Source organism: Schistocerca piceifrons, chromosome 3 (genome assembly GCF_021461385.2).
Source record: "Schistocerca piceifrons isolate TAMUIC-IGC-003096 chromosome 3, iqSchPice1.1, whole genome shotgun sequence".
Taxonomy (NCBI): Eukaryota; Metazoa; Arthropoda; class Insecta; order Orthoptera; family Acrididae; genus Schistocerca; species Schistocerca piceifrons.
The window spans coordinates 342,604,868-342,623,499 of record NC_060140.1 but is presented as its reverse complement, the minus strand read 5'-3'; the positions used below and the strand labels follow the sequence as shown (position 1 = coordinate 342,623,499).

Genomic DNA, 18,632 nt, shown 5'->3' with positions numbered 1-18,632 from the left:
AATCACTCAAGGATGTATGCGAAACTTCTGAGTTCAAAGATGCATTATTTTCGTATTGAGTGGAGAGAAAGAGTGAGTTTGTCGGATAATATACATAAAAGTTCCTAAAAAGTATTAAAAAACTACCACGTATATTGTATTAGGACGCCACGGTGTTCGTTTAAGGTTAACTGGAATCGTAAAAATCTACCGTCAAATCGAGCTATTTCATCATCTAATCTGTATTGTACCGGTCCCTACCTAGTACAAGGTAAATTTGCTTGTAGTCCTAACGTTTTGTATCACACGAGTTTGCAGTTTGGTATAGGAAAATTGTTACATTTGTGGGTGTTGCTTTGTTTATGTTGGTGTTTAATAATTAGATGTATACCTAATTAACTGAAATTTCTGTTTGACTGAGAACACTTTTTGTATTTAGGCGGTATGGATCAAAGGGAGCTGCCTTCGGACAGTGACGAGAGTGATGAAGATTATGTGCCTTCAGGTAGGAATTTGTTTTTTTAATTTTTGTCTATATGTATTTATATCGTTTTTCCTCCCGTCGCAATCGACATAAAACATGTACCTGTAGACGGGGCTGTATGTCTTCTTGTATCGGTATGTGAACATGTGCGCATTCGGTAATCAAGAGGTGAAAGTGGTGCATTTCATGTAAGAAAATTTTTGTCGCGTACGAGAGACTATACGAATAAAGAGATAAGCGTGTGTCGCTTATTCTTAGAGTAGCTTGTATGACGACCAACCAAAAAAATGTAGGTATTTGCTGAAGCGTTTGAAAGAAAAATCGTTTATCAGATCGTAACGAAATGCTGCTGTCATTTCGGGCCACGTGCGTGATAATACAGTGAATTGCCATATAATTTATTTTATAGGCCTGTAAAGTACATTAAAAGCATTGTTTGTACGTGCGATATAAGACGAATCCGGAATAACCCAAGTAATATGTAATTAACCGTTTATAGCCTATTTTAATACCAAAATGTTTTCATGTTCAGTTTTCAGTTATTGTATTTGCATTTAGGTACCTGACTAAATATGCCACTTTTCTTAGCAGTAAACGTGCGCAATTTTGCATAATGTTGTCACAGTCTGTGGATTTAGTTATCTATCCAAAAGGCTTACTCCAGTGTTCTCACACGTAACCGATATTTTGTGATCAGAGTACGCAATTTGATTTACTTACTTATTCAATCCAAGGATCATCTCAAAATCATGTAGGGAGTTGTCATGGTAATACAATAATTAGCACAAAATACATACATAGAATAGGGAATACTTCAATATGTTCTACAAGTATAGGATAAATATGCTCTACAAGGATGGTTTCTATCTGTTTCGCTAATTACTTGCCAGGTTAGTTTCAATCATTATCTGAATATACAATGTTTTTCATTTTAAGGAATTTTTGTAAGAATATGTAGCAGCAGCAACTATTAAACCCTCATAAGTCAAGAGCTTAAACATCCCAGAAGAAAAAGAAAGAAAGAGGAAAAAAAGGAAGGGATAATCTCTTGTCTGGGTACGATTAGACTGTTCAGGTATGTGAGCAATAGTGGGTGAATTCTGTGTGGAGCTTGTAACATCTGAGTTTCTTTCACTGCTCAAGTAGTTGCATTGTTGAAAATTTCAATTATACACTAGACTGGTTGCCAAGTGTGTGTGTGTGTGTGTGTGTGTGTGTGTGTGTGTGTGTGTGTGTGTGTGTGTACACAGCCAAGAGATGTGAATGTGAAATAAAGGTTGTGGTGATGGATTGATGTGCAGGATACCCTGATTTTTACTTTCACATAACAATTAGCACACTCACGAATAAAAAAGTCTGCTGGGGCAAATTCAGTAAAGGTGTGTGTATTAGATGATGTATGAACCTCCAATGAATACTTTGTCTCATTCTATTTAGCCTTATATATAGTGCACATAAACTACAAACAAGTTAAGAGGGACCACCAAGTCACTCTTACTTCATCCCCTTGGTGCGCTTTGCATACTTAGGTAATAATATTTCTCCCTGTTCCAAAATCCTGCATAATAATATTTTTTTTTAATTTATTTTTTTTAAATGAACTCTTACCCTCCAGTAATTTGCTCTTCAGTTCTTTCTCTGTTTGGGTCATTCCAGGGTTATGCATAAGGTGTATGCACTAGTAAACAGTTACAATACCCAGAACGATTCTCGAGAAATACCTTTTTTCTCACAGTATTAAATGTGTTTATAATGCTGATGAACATGTGTTTTTATAAATATCATAATGAAAGTATAATGCCATAAAAAGTTTAAACAATAAATTATTTTCTTTTCTGTGCAGAATAACTTATACAAAATATCCCACTTCTACTACAAAGTGGTTTAAATATGATTTAGTACCATTTGTGAAACTTCATTTTCCTCTGAAGAAGAAATTTACAATAGTTCCGTCTTTTTGAGACGAGCGAACTTGCATGGAGTCTCTTCAGCCTTGTCTTCACTTTAATGTATCCGACCCATTTTTATATATATAGAACATTTACATTTGTAGTTTCTAGCCATTAAAGAAAGAGCATGATCTAAGCCATTTTATTTATTCATCCAGTGATCATCTCACAATGATACAGGATTTGTGATCATAATGCAGTGAAAATAAATAGCTCAGAATATACATACACTTTGAACGTATTGAAGTTAGCTTTTACAAGAATAGGACAGGTGATTAAGAGCTCTGCTCTGTGTCCTAACACTTTTGTGCTGAAGAAAAGTGTGTGAATCTCGTGTGTGTATATGGGGGGGAGGGGGAGGGGAGCAGGTGTTGTTCATTTTACCTGTATAGATTTATTGCAAATGATGATATCAGTCATACATTGTAAATGGCTTGTTAAGTTTGAGACTTTTGTGGTTGGTGGGTATTGTTGGGTTTATTTTAGCAGTACAGGTTAAGCAAGTTTATCAGTACCAGCATTTGTGTTCTGCCCTTCCTGTGGATATCACTGTTTTGTGGTTAACTGGTATCAGTTTAGTGGTAGTGGCTAATTGGAGCTACTGATATTTTAGATTGTTTTTTTTATTTATTTTTTAATTTTTTTTAGTGTGAAATTGATGATTTTTTTGCATTTTTGTTGTACTTTGGGGGGGGGGGGAAGGGGAGATTGTCTATGCCCATGGATTTTCCCTTGTTTGTTTTTTTTTTTTTTTTTTTTTTTTTTTTTTTTTTTTTTTTTTTTTTTTTTTTTTTTTTTCCCCCCCAATATGGTTGCATGAATGACATCACGGGATGTTAGGTTTAGGTAGGTTGTTGAGTTGGTTGGTTTTATGTTCTGTGGACCATTTGCATGATAAATCGCAGTTATGCGGAATGAGTCGTTTCACATTCACATTGCAAATTAATTTGTAAATATGGCTAAGTGCTGAACATTATATTTCTTTATTTTTTTATATTGTAAGTAGGCTAGTACAGGGGTTAACTGAAGCGTCCGATCCCATCCGTCAGGTTTGACGCGTGACATAAGGCTATTGTGTTGTGTGACGTCATGACGGCACGGAGTTTGGTGTGTGTGTGGCTTGTTTGTAGGTGTCATGTTGCTGTTGGTGGTGCCCTCTGGTGGTGTGTTTAGGGGTTTCGTGTTGTGTGATGTATTGGGGTCAGTTTGGTCTTACTGCTTGTTCTGGCTGGTTCTCGTTTTGGCTGTGTGAGGAGAGGAATTGTTTTCAGTGAGTTAACGATTTAGTGTTTTTGTGTGAAAGCTATTGTAGTGCTGTTCGCTGTAGGTCACGTGCTAATTTGAGTAAATTAATTTGTTGTTGCTCTTGTATAGGTATGGATATGACAGATAAAATTAATAGTGTGTGCTTGCATACTATGAAGGGGGTGAGTCCGCTGGGGTTGATAAAATTTCTGCAGCTGTTTGGGTTGTTGGCGGAGGCGGTGAAGTGTGCTGTTTGTGGGCATGACATGACATTGAAAAAAGTTCCGGTGTCTCGGACCAGGGACTGTAAGGTGCCATACGGATAACCAAATGGCGCTCTATATGACGTGGTTTCTGGTTCGAGAAGTCAAAGTTGGGAATGCGCGAGATTGTGTTGTTGACTTACTACTTTTTTTACAAATCCTCTCACAGTTTTTGCGTGCATGAGACTGGTGTAAGTGTGAGGAATGTGCTTGACTGGTTTTCGTTTTGTCGTGAAGTATGTTCTGAGTTTATGATGGGTGGGCCTAGGGTTGTGGTGGAGGTGGATGAGTCGCAGTTTGGTAAAAGTGAGTATGGGAGGGGTAAGTCTGTGGTTGGTCTCTGTGTGTGGAGGGGGGGGGTGTTCGGAATGTGTTTTTAGGGTTGTGGAGGGTCGGTTTACGAGGGAATTAGTGGGGTTAATTGAGGAGTTTATAGAACCGGGTTCTACTGCAGTTTCTGATGCTTTTTCTTCCTATAGGGGGTTGGGTGAGAGGGGATACAGTCATTTGGTAGTGAACCATAGTTCAGAGTTTAAAAATTATGAGACGGGGGCTTGTACGAATACCATAGAGAGGATTTGGGGGGCCGTTAAGTCAGTTCTTGGGAGGGGGAAGAGGCGCTCTTCTAACCTTCAGTCTCATGGTGTGTGTGTGTGTGTGTGTGTGTGTGTGTGTGTGTGTGTGTGTGTGTGTGTGTGTGTGTGTGTGCTTTTTTTAAAAAAGGGCTATTAGTAAGATGTACAGGCTGAAGGTGGTTAGTTAGGGTGGTTTGTGTGGGTGGGTGGGTGGCTGCAGCTCGGGGGGGGGGGGGTGTTTAGTTGTTAGTAGTGTTTGTGGGGGGGGGGGTTGTTTGTGATTTACTTGTGGAGGATCTATTTTGTTCAGTTGTAGTGTGTGATTGAGATTTGTTTATTTTGTGTTTGTTTTTTGTTTATGGTTATTTTATTTTGGGGGGAGGTAGGGGTGGGTTGGGTCTTTCTTCTGGTTGTGTATTTTTTCGTGTGTGTGTGTGGGGGGGGGGGGGGAGGGGGGGGCTGGGTGGGTGCCTGTATGAGATTGTAGTGGCTGACCTAGGTTACGGCACTGGAATTTTGTTGTGGTAAGTTTTTATTTTTCTTGTTTTAAGTGTATTGGTTGTGTGGTGGGGTGGTTCTGAGTTGTGTGGTTTTTTGTATTGGTGATTTGGTATCGTGTGCTGGTTTGTAGATATGTAGTTGAAGGGAAGTTTTAGATTCTAATTTGTGGTCATATCTGTGGGTTTTTTTGTATTGGGAGTCACTGTTGACCTATGTGGGTGAAGGGAACTCTTTTATTCCAATGGGTGGTTGTGGCTGTGGGTGTTTTTGGTATCGGGGAGTTGCTGTTGAGCTATATGGGTCAAGGGAAGTGTTCGATTCCAGTTTGTGGGATCAGGAGCTGCTGTTGAGCTATGTAGGTCAAGCGAAGTGTCCGATTCCAGAAGATATTGTGTTTAGTGGAATTTTGGGAGTTTTGTGTTGTCGGTTTTTTTCGTCATTTTGTGTGGTTTGGTATGGTGGTGTGTGTGTGTGTATATTTGTTTATGTTTACTTTGTCCCCACCCAAAAACCCCCAGTTTCCCACGCTTGTCCCATTAGTTTCATTAGGATTTGTGTGGAACATGTGTGTGTTGGTTTTTCAATGTATTTTCGGGTTTGTTGTCTTGTGTACATAATGACGTCATAGGTGCCATATTGGAGTCGTAGTGTATGGTCGTTTCCGCCATATTTGTGATGTCATGGGTCAAAGCAGACGGGTGGAATCGGACCCTTCCATATTTCCATAGTACAGATGTGAGTTAGTAATTCCTACCCACCTCCTTGTACATATTAGAGAAATAGAAATTACTCTATGGTTTACGAAGAGTTGTCAGTCATCATACTGATTTTTCTCTCCCCAAGATTTGCAGTGATTAAGTGCAAATGTGGCAGAACTGAGTTTCTTAGGAGTTCCAAACATACTTTTTACAGTTTAAATTCTCGTCAATATGGACATGTTGTTGTTGTTGTCCTTGTGGTCTTCAGTCCAGAGACTGGTTTGATGCAGCTCTCCATGCTACTCTATCCTGTGCAAGTTTCATCATCTCCAAGTACCTGCTGCAACCGACATTTTTCTGAATCTGCTTAGTGTATTCATCTCTTGGTCTCCTCCTATGATTTTTACCCTCCACACTGCCCTCTACTACTAAATTGGTGATCCCTTAATGCCTCGGAACATGTCCTACTAAGCGATTCTTCTTCTAGTCAAGTTGTGCCACAAAGTCCTCTTCTCTGTTCTGTTCAGTACCTCCACATTAGTTACGTGATCTACTCATCTAATCTTCAGTATTCTTCTGTAGCGCTATTTGTCATCCATGTTTCACTTCCATACATGGCTACACTCCATACAAATACTTTCAGAAAAGATTTCCTGACACTTTAATCTATATGTGATGTTGACAAATTTCTCTTCTTCAGAAACACTTTCCTTGCCATTGCCAGTCTACATTTTATATCCTCTCTACTTCGACCATCATCAGTTATTTTTCTCCCCTAATGGCAGAACTCATTTACTACTTTAAGTGCCTCATTTCCTAACTTAATTCCCTCGGCATCACCTGATTTAATTTGGATACATTCCATTATCCTTGTTTTGCTTTTGTTGATTTTCATCTGATATCCTCCTTTAGAGACACTGTCAATTCCGTCCAACTGCTCTTCCAGGTCCTTTGCTGTCTCTGACAAAATTACAATGTCATTGGTAAACCTCAAGTTTTTATTTCTTCTCCATGGGTTTTAATTCCTACTCCAATTTTTTCTTGTGTTTCCTTTAGTGCTCGCTCAGTATATAGATTGAATAACATTGGGGATAGGCTACAAACCTGTGTCACTCCCTTCCCAATCGCAGCTTCCCTTTCATGCCCCTCGACTCTTATAACTGCCATCTAGTTTCTGTACAAATTGCAAATAGCCTTTTTCTCCCTGTATTTGACGCCTACCACCTTCAGAAATTGAAAGAGAAGATTCCAGTGAACATTGTCAAAACCTTTCTCTGAGTCGACAAATGTCAGGAACGTAGGTTTGCCTTTCCGTAATATATTTTGTAAGATAAATTGTAGGGTCATTATTGCCTCACATGTTCCAGCATTTCTATGGAGTCAGAACTCATATTCCCCGACGTCGGCTTCTACTAGTTCTTCCATTCGTCTGTAAAGAATTCATGTTAGTATTTTGCAGCTGTGACTTATTAAACTGATAGTTCAGTAATTTTCACACCTGACAACACCTGCTCTCTTTGGGATTGGAATTATTATATTCTTCTTGTAATGTGAGGGTGTTTTGCCTGTCTTGTACATCTTGCTCACCAGATGGCAGAGTTAAGTCAGGGTTGGCTCTCCCAAGGTTCTAATGGAATGTTGTCTACTTCTGGGGCCTTGTTTCGACTCAGGTCTTTCAGTGCCCTGTCAAATTCTTCACACAGTATTGTATCTCCCATTTCATTTTCATCTACATCCTCTTCCATCTCCACAATATTGTCCTCAAGTACATCACCCCTGTATAGACCCTCTCTATACTCCTTCCACCTTTCTGCTTTCCCTTCTTCACTTAGTGCTGGTTTTCTGTCTGAGCCCTTGATATTCATACAAGTGGTTTTTTCTCCAAAGGTATCTTTTAATATTCCTGTAGGCAGTATCTATCTGACCCCTAGTGATATATGCCTCTACATCCTTACATTTGTCCTCTAGCCATCCCTGCTTAGCCATTTTGCACTTCCTGCCAATCTCATTTTTGAGTCGTTTGTATTCCTTTTTGCTTGCATCATTTACTGCATTTTTATGTTTTATCCTTCCATCAGTTAAATTCAGTATCTCTTCTGTTGCCCAAGGATTTCTACTAGGCCTTGTCCTTTTACCTACTTCATCCTCTGCTGCCTTCACTATTTCATCTCTCAAAGCTACCCATTCTTCTTCTACTGTATTTCTTTCCCTTGTTCTTGTCAATCATTCCCTGATGCTTTCTCTGAAACTCTCTACAACTTGTGATTCTTTCAGTTTATCCAGGTTCCGTCGTCTTAAATTCCCACCTTTTTGCAGTTTCTTCAGTTTTAATCTACAGTTCATAACCAATAGATTATGGTCAGAGTCCACACCTGCCCCTGGAATTGTCTTACAATTTAAAACCTGGTTAAATCTCTGTCTCACCATTATATAATCTATCTGAAAACTTGCAGTGTCTCCAGGCCCTTTCCATGTATACAGCCTTCTTTCATGATTCTTAAACCAAGTGTTAGCTGTGATTAAATTATGATCTGTGGAAAATTCTACCAGGTGGCTTCCTCTTTCATTCCTTACTCTCATTCCATATTCACCTACTACTTTTCCTTCTCTTCCTTTTCCTACTATCTAATTCCACCCGCCCATGACTATGAAATTTTCATCTCCCTTCACTATCTGAATAATTTGTTTATCTCGTCATTCAAGTAAAAGTTTTGAAATTTCCAACGTATTTATTATTTCCTCACCATGTGTTACCTTTATCATTGGTTTAGTACCCCTCCCTGATGTTCAGAAGTGAATATGAATACGGTGTGCCTTTTCACAATAGAGAGTGAGACTATTCACAGAAAACCAGTTAATGACACTCTTAAGAATGTTGTTTACCACTTCTTCTGTTGGTGTATGCATACTTGGATTGATTACAAAACTGTGGTCATCCACAAAAAGAACTAATGCTGCTTCTTGTATATTTGACAGAAACGCAAGGAACACTGGTGGACCTAAGATTGAGCCTTGGAGAACTCCACATCTGCCATTTTGATTTCACAGACTGTCTAAGCTGATGCACAGTATCTGATTTGTCACTATTTTCATTTTGGTTAGTAGCCCGCTTTTCATGGTTGAATGCGGTATTATGACTATCTTTCCTCCCCACCACCTGCATTTATTAATCATGTCCCAATTAACATGCAGTTTTAGATACATGAATAACATTATAGTGTGTGCTCAATAACATTCAACATAACAGTAGATGCAGGATGCTCAATCCAAAAGTAATGCGCCAAAAAAGTGTAATTTTGCACCTACTCTCTGTTCCTTTCAACTGCCTTATGTAACCATGGAACTAAGGCCTGAATTTCTGAACGGTAAAAGTCGGGAATAGCATGTTTGAGCCACAGTCGTCACAAGTAAGTCATTGTCTTCCAATCTTGTACCACGAAAGGATTACTTCAGTTTGCCAAGTAGGTGGTAATCACATGTAGGCAGATCAAAGCTGTGGGGTGGAGCCTTCAGTGTTGTCTAATTGTGCTATGCAATTTCAGTGAGGTTTTCTCACATGTATGTGAATGTGCATTATGATGTTACCGTAAAAATTAATGTTTTGCCATTGTTATTGAACATGTTTTATTCAAGCATGAAGTTCTTTATGGGTTGCCACGTACACTTCAGAGCTGATAGTGATTTCTATGGCATGATGTCCACAAGCAACAGTCTTCCTGAATTGAGGAAATATGGTCACTATCACTTTTCCTGCTGGAGGCACAGTTTTGAATTTCTTCATATATGACAAATTTCATGAGACCATTCGATCAATTAACCTTCAGTCTGTGGTTCAAAGTTATCCAAACAGTTTTCATTTTTGCAAGGAAGAGAAATGTTGTAGTGTTCCAAAATTTTGTTGCACACTGTCTTTTGTGTTGCTTAGTGGACATTCTAGAATTCTACCTGGCACAACCCTTTTATGGCTTCAACTCTCTCAATATTCTGCATACACTCACTTCTTGTACTCCCACAGAGACTGTAAGTTTGTTCATTGTTATGTGTTTTGATTATAGTAGGGAAGGTGAATTGTCAACTTATGTTTATTGGGAGAACTTTGTAGGTCATCTACAAAGGAGGCAGCACACAGAACACTCGTGTGAACCATTCTTGAATACTGGTAGAGTTTGTGAGATGTCCACCATATTGATTTGAAGGAAGACAGTGAAGCAGTTCAAAGGTGTAATGCTGGATTTGTTACTAGTAGGTTCAGTCCGCATGCAAATATTAGAGAGATGCTTCATTAACTCAAATGGGAATCCCTTGTGGCAAGACAACTTTTCATGGTGCACTGTTGAGAGAGAATTCAGAGAACTGGAACTTGTGGTTGAATGCAGATAGAGTCTGCTGCTGCCAATGTATATTTTACAGAAGGACCACAAAGATAAGAGAAATTAGGGCTTCTACGAAGGCACATAGGCAGTTTTTTTTTATTCCCCCCCCCCCCCCCCCCCCCCTCGCGCCATTTGTGAGAGGAGCGGGAAAGGGATTGGCTACTAATGGTACAAGGTATCAATCACCATGCACTTTACGGTGACGTGTGTACTGTGCATGTAGCTGCAAATGTAGACCTGTCACTCTGTGGAAGTTCGTGCATATTGGTATGCCTGTTTCACCAGATAATTTGCTCCCAACGACTAACTGTATCAATCAATATTGTCGACCCCTACACCTTATTCAGTCTCATTTGAATGTTCATCACTGTCTCGTTCTCACAAAACAGGAACTCTACTATGGCACTTTGCTTCAAATGAACATCAAATGATGGAGTGCTGTGACAGTGCGACTTGCAGTAACAGGTTCAATTAAATTTGAATACAATTGGAAAAAAAAAATTTATGACCTATGTGAATAGCAAATATGTTGAACAGAAATTGGATTTTTTTGGGGGGGAAGGGGGGAGTTGTTCTTTCCTTTTGGAATGACCTGCATACTTTTTGTGCCTTATGTGTTTATAATTTTTCGTAATTAAAATTTTAGTGTTAAAAGTGGGTCATTGATGCTGAAAAGTAGAATAGATTAAATTCGATTCAGTTTTCGTTCCATAGACCCAAAAAATGAGATGATTCTCTTGGGTATGGAACATGTCAGAAAGTATAACTTAAAAACATAAAACATTTGAATACAATGCTTACTACCCTTATCATTTGTCAGGAGATTGTCTAAATAGGTGAATACAATGCGGTAAACTGGAACAGCTAATATTTACAGAATTAACACGCTGTCAGAATGAAACATTATGCACTATTGATAAATTTATCAGACAATGGAAAATCCAGGATGGAATGTACACTATTCTCTCCTTTTCCACTACTTCCCCCTCCCCGTCCCCAACTCTCCCTTGTCCTCTGTCTAAACTGCAGCATTTCACTGTCCACCACCGCCAGCCATAATATACCACCACCTCCCCACCCCAGCCTCCTCCTTAACCCCACTCAGTCGCCACTCCCATCATGCACTGATGCTGCTGCTTGCAGTGTGGTTTCAGTTGCCTCAGACTGCAGTCACTTTTGTGAGTCGCTTTTGTGTGTGGGGGGCTTATGTGTGTGTCTTGTTGATGAAGGCCAATGGCCGAAATCTTTAATTGTGAGAGTCTTTCTTTGTGGCTATCTCAGACTCAGCATTACCGCTATATGGTGAGTAGCAACTTTCCTTCTAATAATATTAATAAATTTACCATACACAAAATGCGTAATCTTGACTGTTGGGACCAAGTGCTGTCAAAACTGAAATCTTAGACATTTTTACTTAAGCTGGCGTAACATTCTCTGTTAATATATTCATCTATAAGAGTAGAAGGAGTTGCCTATCAAAAAGTCTTTCAATCTGTGTTTAAATGTGTTTTTAGTGTTTGACACATTCCTGCAAAAACTTAAAAGTATTTTATGACCTTCTTCCTCAGATACCAAGGTGACTAAAATATGTTATTAAGAACATACACAGCCATTTGCATAGTTCTTGTAGAGGAACTACAGATTATGATTACATTTTCTATTAAATATTTGGCAGTATTTCACTGTGCAGAGCAAATACACATTTTAAAACTCTTTTTGCTATATGAATAGGGTGTTGGCTGTAGGAAAATTGTCATTCGCCAGACATCTATGTTCAACTGTTCCATGATGTCGGCACATGCATTGGTGTCACTTGCTACACATAAGTATTTTCCTATGTGTAGTGTCTTCAGTTTGTGCATGTGGTGTGTGTCATTTGTGTATTGTTGTTAACTTTGGCATACATTATTTTGAGACTAAGGATTATTGCTACACAATGAAAACTCATTGCCTCTGAAGATATGTCTGCCTGTATGCACAAATAGCCCTAATGAAGCTCATGTGACCATTGCTTGACAGCTCTGGTTGATCTTACTGACAGTTTTTGCTGCTGTTAATGAAAGAAAAGAATTACAACTGAAATTAAATTTAATATGAATACTAACTTCAAGTAAACAAATATTTGATCATCCTGTGCAAAGATGGCAGTTATTGTGCAACAAAGAATATTTAACAGGGCTTGTTTTAATGCCATGCTAGATTATGTGAAGATTAATGCAATTAAAACACTTAAAAATTCAGGTTTCATATAGGTTAAAATCTTTGGTAATGTGTTTCTCCCCATCCTGCACCGCCCTTTCAGCTTCAACCAAGATAGCACCATGGCTCCGCATTTGGAGGGGTGTGGTTCTGGCAAATACTGGGAATAGTTACTTGTTTGTTAATGTGGTGTTATCCCAAAGACATGTGCTTTTAGGGGAGTTTGTGGCCTATTTGAATCCATTTATTTTGAACTAGGGATACAAGGACGTGATAGGTCTGCATGCAGTACAGTCTGGGGATGTATATCTAAAAATTACTGTTGTAAATGCCAACAGCTATTGATCTCATTGTGATGTGTATGAATAAAATTGATTATAGATCTTTAGTGGTAGAGTAATTAGAACACCAACAAGCAGTCATTGGACTTTGGTGTGCAGTTCGTTTGGTTAACATTGAGCTAAAACCTGCGGGAGGCTGTAGGGTAAGTGGGCACTGTGGGAGTAGGTGCCTGGTGCATGAGGAGCGAGGCTATTCTTCCCATCATTTGCATCCTCACTGGCTAACATTTCTGATGCTGCTGTGGGTAACAGTCAACATAAATAATTTTTCATTACACAGGTGCAAGGACGATTTTATTGCCTTACTTTTTCCAGGGAGAGAGATAGGCGAGGGAGTGGGGTGGAAGTTGCTCATAATAAAGAAAAAACACAGGTTGCAAAATTTTTTAGTGGCTTTCCTTCTTTGTGAACTCTTGGCTGCATTCATTATATTGCTTAGATGCAATCCTATCTTCTGCATATGTTACCTCAGGATGTACTTGATGAACTGGAAGTGTGTTCATCCCTCCCTGGACTGAGGTTCCAGAATTTTGGTGGATTGCAGAGAATGTGTCTGAAAAATTGTCTGGCTCATACTCTGTAAAACCAACTTCTTGTTCAGCAATATAGGCAAGCAGGCCTTGTCTAATCATACAAGGGAAAGAAGCAAGCTGGACTTGAGAATGCTAGAGAGGTTATGGTGTCTCCACAAATGGTCATGGTTCCAATTCTACTGTATCAGGTGTAGCCACCTCTGGACCCACTCAGCTGATCGTCAACTCAAAAAATGGAAAGGACAGTCCTGATGGTGTCCTCGATTTGGCAGGTGCACTATAAAATATAATTACCAGTTTCAATTAAGAAAGGTAGTATTTCTAATTGTCTCCATTTTTAGCCTGCTGCAGTGCAGGCAGGGAGTGCATCATGCAGTTGTGGTATGTTGCACCAACCAGGCATTATTTCCAGCGAATCGCATCAGACTTATATTACAGGAACTTCTGAACAATGGCCAATGGTTACGTACTACAGAGAGATGCTGTGATGAAGGCAGAGATCCATTTGCGTCTGTTGGCTGCTGTGAGATACGTCTTCTCGGGACATTGGTAGCCTGTTAATATCTTTCCAGGTGTGTTCCCAGACAGTAATATTGCCTCCAAAATGCAGCTTCAAAAGTAATTGTAGTATTGTGTTTGGACTGGAGCCTTTTTCACCAAACAGCAAGAGATTGTTGCCGCCTGTGACGTGTTAGTGATGAGTTTGATATGTTTGTTTTTGGAATAGAGCATTGGGCCAGGTTTCAAGCACATACCCTACCTCAGTGTTTTTGACAAAAGGTGCTGCTAAAGATTTAGGTGAAGGATTTGAGGCAAGTGAATCCCAATCTGAGATAGATCTGAAAAGGCAAGTGGTTCAGATGGCCTTGGCTGGCCCTCATGTTAATAAGGCATTCCTAAGAAAGCTGAATAGCAAGCTCAAAGTCGAGGGTAATCCAGATGGCTCCTTACGTTTGGACTAAAACAGATTGTATTTGTGTTGATTAGCACCTTGTTCAGTTTCTGAGAGCTTTATGTAATTTGTTTAAATATGTTCCTTCACATCAAGCTGATTTCAACAATATTACAAGCAATCTCTGTTGGTCCATTATGGCCAGGGGAGATTGGCTGGTGTGTACTTTTCAATTCAATAAACTTTACCAACAGCTGTATACTTTAAGATATTTTATTTTTAAAACAAAATATAAGGGTGTACAAACAAAGTTTACAAGAAGTGACAGGTAATCATAATACCACTTAAGCTTAAAAATGATGAAAGTATTGGCATTAAATCAAATGTATATGTACATCCAGCACAACAGACTAAAACATGTTTATGTATTTGTTAGTAGCATCAAACCAAACCTCTGTGTATATTCAGCACAATAGACTAAAATATGTGTACATATTTGTTAGTTATAAAACTGTTTAACATCACAGATTTACTAGGGAACATTGAAATTCAGTAAAAAGATCAGGACTAGATAGTGTACAATCAGAAGCTCCGTATAAACAGCTTGTCTTTTTAATTTTTTGCTATGTTTAATTTTTTTATTTACTTTTTATAATAATAAAATCCTATAAAATTATTTTAGATGGGGGACCGCATAGTATGTAAGTGTACCAATCTTCATTTAAAGTAAAGTGTCACACAGTAAGCTATGAAATACAAAAGTATGCATATTTATAGCTTAGATAATATCACGGATGGTAAGACATATAGTTATCACAACATCAAAAATAACTTAATGCAAAACCCAACCGCAGTTGGCATATTAAGAGAAAATAGCATGCATAGCGAACACTAAGAATATTCACAATTATCTTGTGGCCTATGTTGCACAGTAAATCAGAATAAAAGATACGATTGGTTTCCTTTATATCACTTAACAGGTCGGCATTACCACAGTGAAACAAATCAACAAGAAAGTCAAATCTTACTTTAAGCAATGCGAGTCCTCTAAGTTCACATCCGACAACTTAATACAGTTTCACTGGGAGTATAAGGCATTACCTAACATGACCTATCTATAGATGCCAAACCATCTAAATTCTAAGACATAGCAAGTTGTGCTGCAATAGGGAATGTGGGTACAGAAAAAAATAAAAGGTAAATGAGTGTGCAAAAACCACCATATTGTCAAAACTGAATTCCATAAAATGAGTATCATGTATCTTATCTCCATGGACACTAAAACTCATCTCCAGTGTGAACATCATAACATTCTCCCTAAACTGTATGGGGAAGTAAGGAAACCATTGACATGCTGATAAACTAAGCGGGTCGCAATCTTACTCATGCGTAGTCAAGACATACCGAATTCACACAAGTGAATTGGGGAATGTGTCAGTTTGGGTCTAAGAAGCAATTGGCTGATGGTGGTAGCCCACAATAGGCGACATTAGTTCCCATATTATTTAAGCCCTTACGTGTTTCACCTTTTTTTCAGACAATATACGGTTGTTCTCCTATATTTTGTTGTCTAAGAATGAACATAATTTTTCATCCTTACTATAATGCACTGATTGTTTGCCTGAAGCTTACTATATGTCACCTTCATATGAACTTGTAGATCTTGTTTTCTGCAAGTCTTTGTATCTGCTTTATAGCAAACTACTCCCATGGTAGGCAGCATATGTTTATTAGTGACCATGTTTTTAGTTTATTTGTATCTTATACGATACCTTATAATGTGAACTAGTGTTACCTATTGTCAGCTCCCCGTACAGTTAAGGGAGAAAGTTATGATGTTCTCACTGGAGATGAGTTTTGGTGTCCATGGAGATAGATGATACTCGCTGTATGGACTTCAGCTTCAACAATATGGTGGTCTTCACACCTCATTTACCTTTTATTTTTTTCCATACCCATGTTCCCTATCATGACACAACTTGCTATGTCTTAGTATTTAGATGGTTTGGCATCTGTAGATAGTTCTTGTTAGGTAGTGCCTTATACTCCCAGTGAAATTGTATAAAGTTTTCGGATGTGAACTTAGAGGGCTTGCCTTGCTTAAGTAGGATTTGACTTTCTTGTTGATTTGTTTCACTGTGGTAATGCCGACCTGTTAAGTGATATAAAGGAAACCAATCGTATCTTTTATTCTGATTTACTGTGCAACCTAGGCCACAAGATAATTGTTAATATTCTTAGTGTTCGCTATGCATGCTATTTTCCTTAATATTTCGAATGCCAGTGGGTTTTGTGTCAAGTTATTTTTGATGCTGTGAGTACTATATACTATGCGGTTCTCCACCTAAAAGAATTTTATAGGATTTTATAATTACAAAAAATAAATAAGTAAATAAAACATAATAAAAATAAATAGAAAATTTAAAAAAAAAAAAAAAAAAAAAAAAGAGCTTTGTTTATACGGAGTGCTTGATTGTACACTGTCTAGTGTTGATCTTTTTACTGAATTTACATGTTCCCTAGTAAATCGGTGATGTTAAATAGTTTTATGACTAACAAATATGTACACATATTTTAGTCTATTGTGCTGAATATACACAGAGGTTTGGTTTGATGCTACTAACAAATACATAAACATGTTTTAGTCTGTTGTGCTGGATGTACATATACATTTGATTTAATGCCAATACTTTCATCATTTTTAAGCTTAAGCAGTATTATGATTACTTGTCACTTCTTGTAAACTTGATTTGTACACCCTTATATTACTTCATGTATACTCTTATTATGCATGGGCCTAAAGGTGGCAAAACTGCCGAAACTGGTTGTTTTAAAAATAAAATAAAATATCTCAAAGTATACAGCTGTTGGTAAAGTTTATTGGATTGAAAAATATTACAAGCACGCCTGTTTTCTCACAGAAGTTTTGCGCTGTTTGGTGGGTGGAAAATAAAATGGTGTCAGTCCAGGCTCAGCAAATATTAATGGCTGTTTAAAAATTGTTTCTGTCTAAATTTCAGTTGGATGTCCTCTTAAAACTCCTTTCCTGTGTACTTTCCTCCAGTTCATCCCAGAGAATTAATGAGAAAATTTGTCAAACCAAAAGTGTGTAGAAATGGGCCAGCTACAAAACAGATCTAAGTGACAACATAAATCAGTTGCAACCTCAAAAAACAGACATCAGGTAAGAACAAAAAAGTTCTGAGTCAATGTGACATATCAGAGAAAGATATCTTGGCATGATGGAATGAGTGCCTATGTTTATGAAGAGTATGGTATCCAAAATTCTGCATAAATTGCCCCTGGCTTGTTTTTTTTCATAAAGAGCAGTCCACATTTAGTCCTAGAAGTGACAATTAATACTGACCATGAGAAGAGGGAGTTAGGCATAGCATTGATGCACAGCTTCTGAAATGCACTTGGTAGGTACAGTGAAACAGTAGCAGAGAAAAGGACAGCTAAGAAGTCCTCAAATGTACATGAGAAAAAGAAGAAGAGTGCTACAGGCTACGAAAACAAAATTCATGGAAAGTGCTGGGATTGAGGCGAGGTGTCCGAGATTGAAGTAGTAGTACTATCACTAAAGACTACCTGCTTGTCACTTTACTTAATATCCACATATGTGTCCTTATCATGTTAGTCCATTACTGTGTCTTCCATAATCATTTTGTTTAAATGGTATTTGGCTTTTACTCTTAGAGCTCTTTGTGAAAAGTATAATTTTTTACTGAAATGGATAATGCTCTTCTGTTTTCTCCCAACAGCTGATTGTTCCTAATGTAAATGTTTATTAATCTTTTACTTCCTTTGCAACCTAGCCTCATTCTACACTGCCCAGTCACATTAATGTGACCACCTGTCAAAAGCCTGGTTATGGTCCCCAAGAATAGATGCATACTTGTGTTGATCCATTGTGCTTTCCAGAGTGACAAGGTCACCCAGGAAATGCCATGAAAACATTGCCAGATTGTAACACTCACTCCCCAAGCCTGGACCACTCTGACGATTGTTGCAGAGTGCTTGCTTTCAGATGTTTCACACCGTATGTGCCAACAGCCATCTATCTGATCGAGCATATAACTCAATTAATCTTTAAAGGCCACCTGTCACCTTTCAGAGAATGTCCAGTTGCTCTATTAACATGCAAAATGCCGGCATTAGTTGCCAATGAACAGCAGTCAGCATAAGTGCATGCACCAGTAGCCAGCTGCAGAGGCCCATATGCAGCAACATTAGCTGAACAGTCATCGAGGAGACACTGTTGGTAGCCCATTGGTTCATCTGGGTAGTCAGTTACTTAGCAATTGCACATCTCTGTGGCCACTGGTGCAACAATGTTGCCTCAATGTCAGTTTTGGATAAAGCCAGTTTGCTATGCATGATGTACTTTAACCACGGCGGCACGTGAACAGTTTACAAACTTAGCTGTATCATAAAAGCTTCAAGCCTTGGCCCGAAAGCCGATGATCATGCCCTTCTGGACATCAGCTAAATTCCTCTGTTTCCGCATTACGACAATGACTGCACTGTTTTCAGTCTCCCCCAGCGTGCTTCCTCTACTGTTGGTGATACCACCTGCTGCCTGTGGGTGGTTATTGCA

At 38.5% G+C, this 18,632-nt stretch overlaps 1 protein-coding gene across 3 annotated transcripts in view; it reads left to right on the top strand.

Annotated features, from left to right (window-relative positions):
* Positions 1-18,632, top strand: part of LOC124787953 (craniofacial development protein 1) — a 55,438-nt gene continuing 36,806 nt past the window's right edge. Inside the window, exons 1-2 of one of the 3 annotated variants that reach the window (XM_047254955.1) lie at positions 1-323; positions 419-484. In XM_047254955.1, coding sequence (XP_047110911.1) covers positions 424-484 — 61 coding nt within the window. In that variant the 5' untranslated portion in view covers positions 1-323; positions 419-423. Of the gene's footprint in view, positions 324-418; positions 485-1,094; positions 1,354-18,632 lie in introns of those variants that run through there. The other 2 variants (XM_047254954.1, XM_047254956.1) reach the window with 2 other exon arrangements.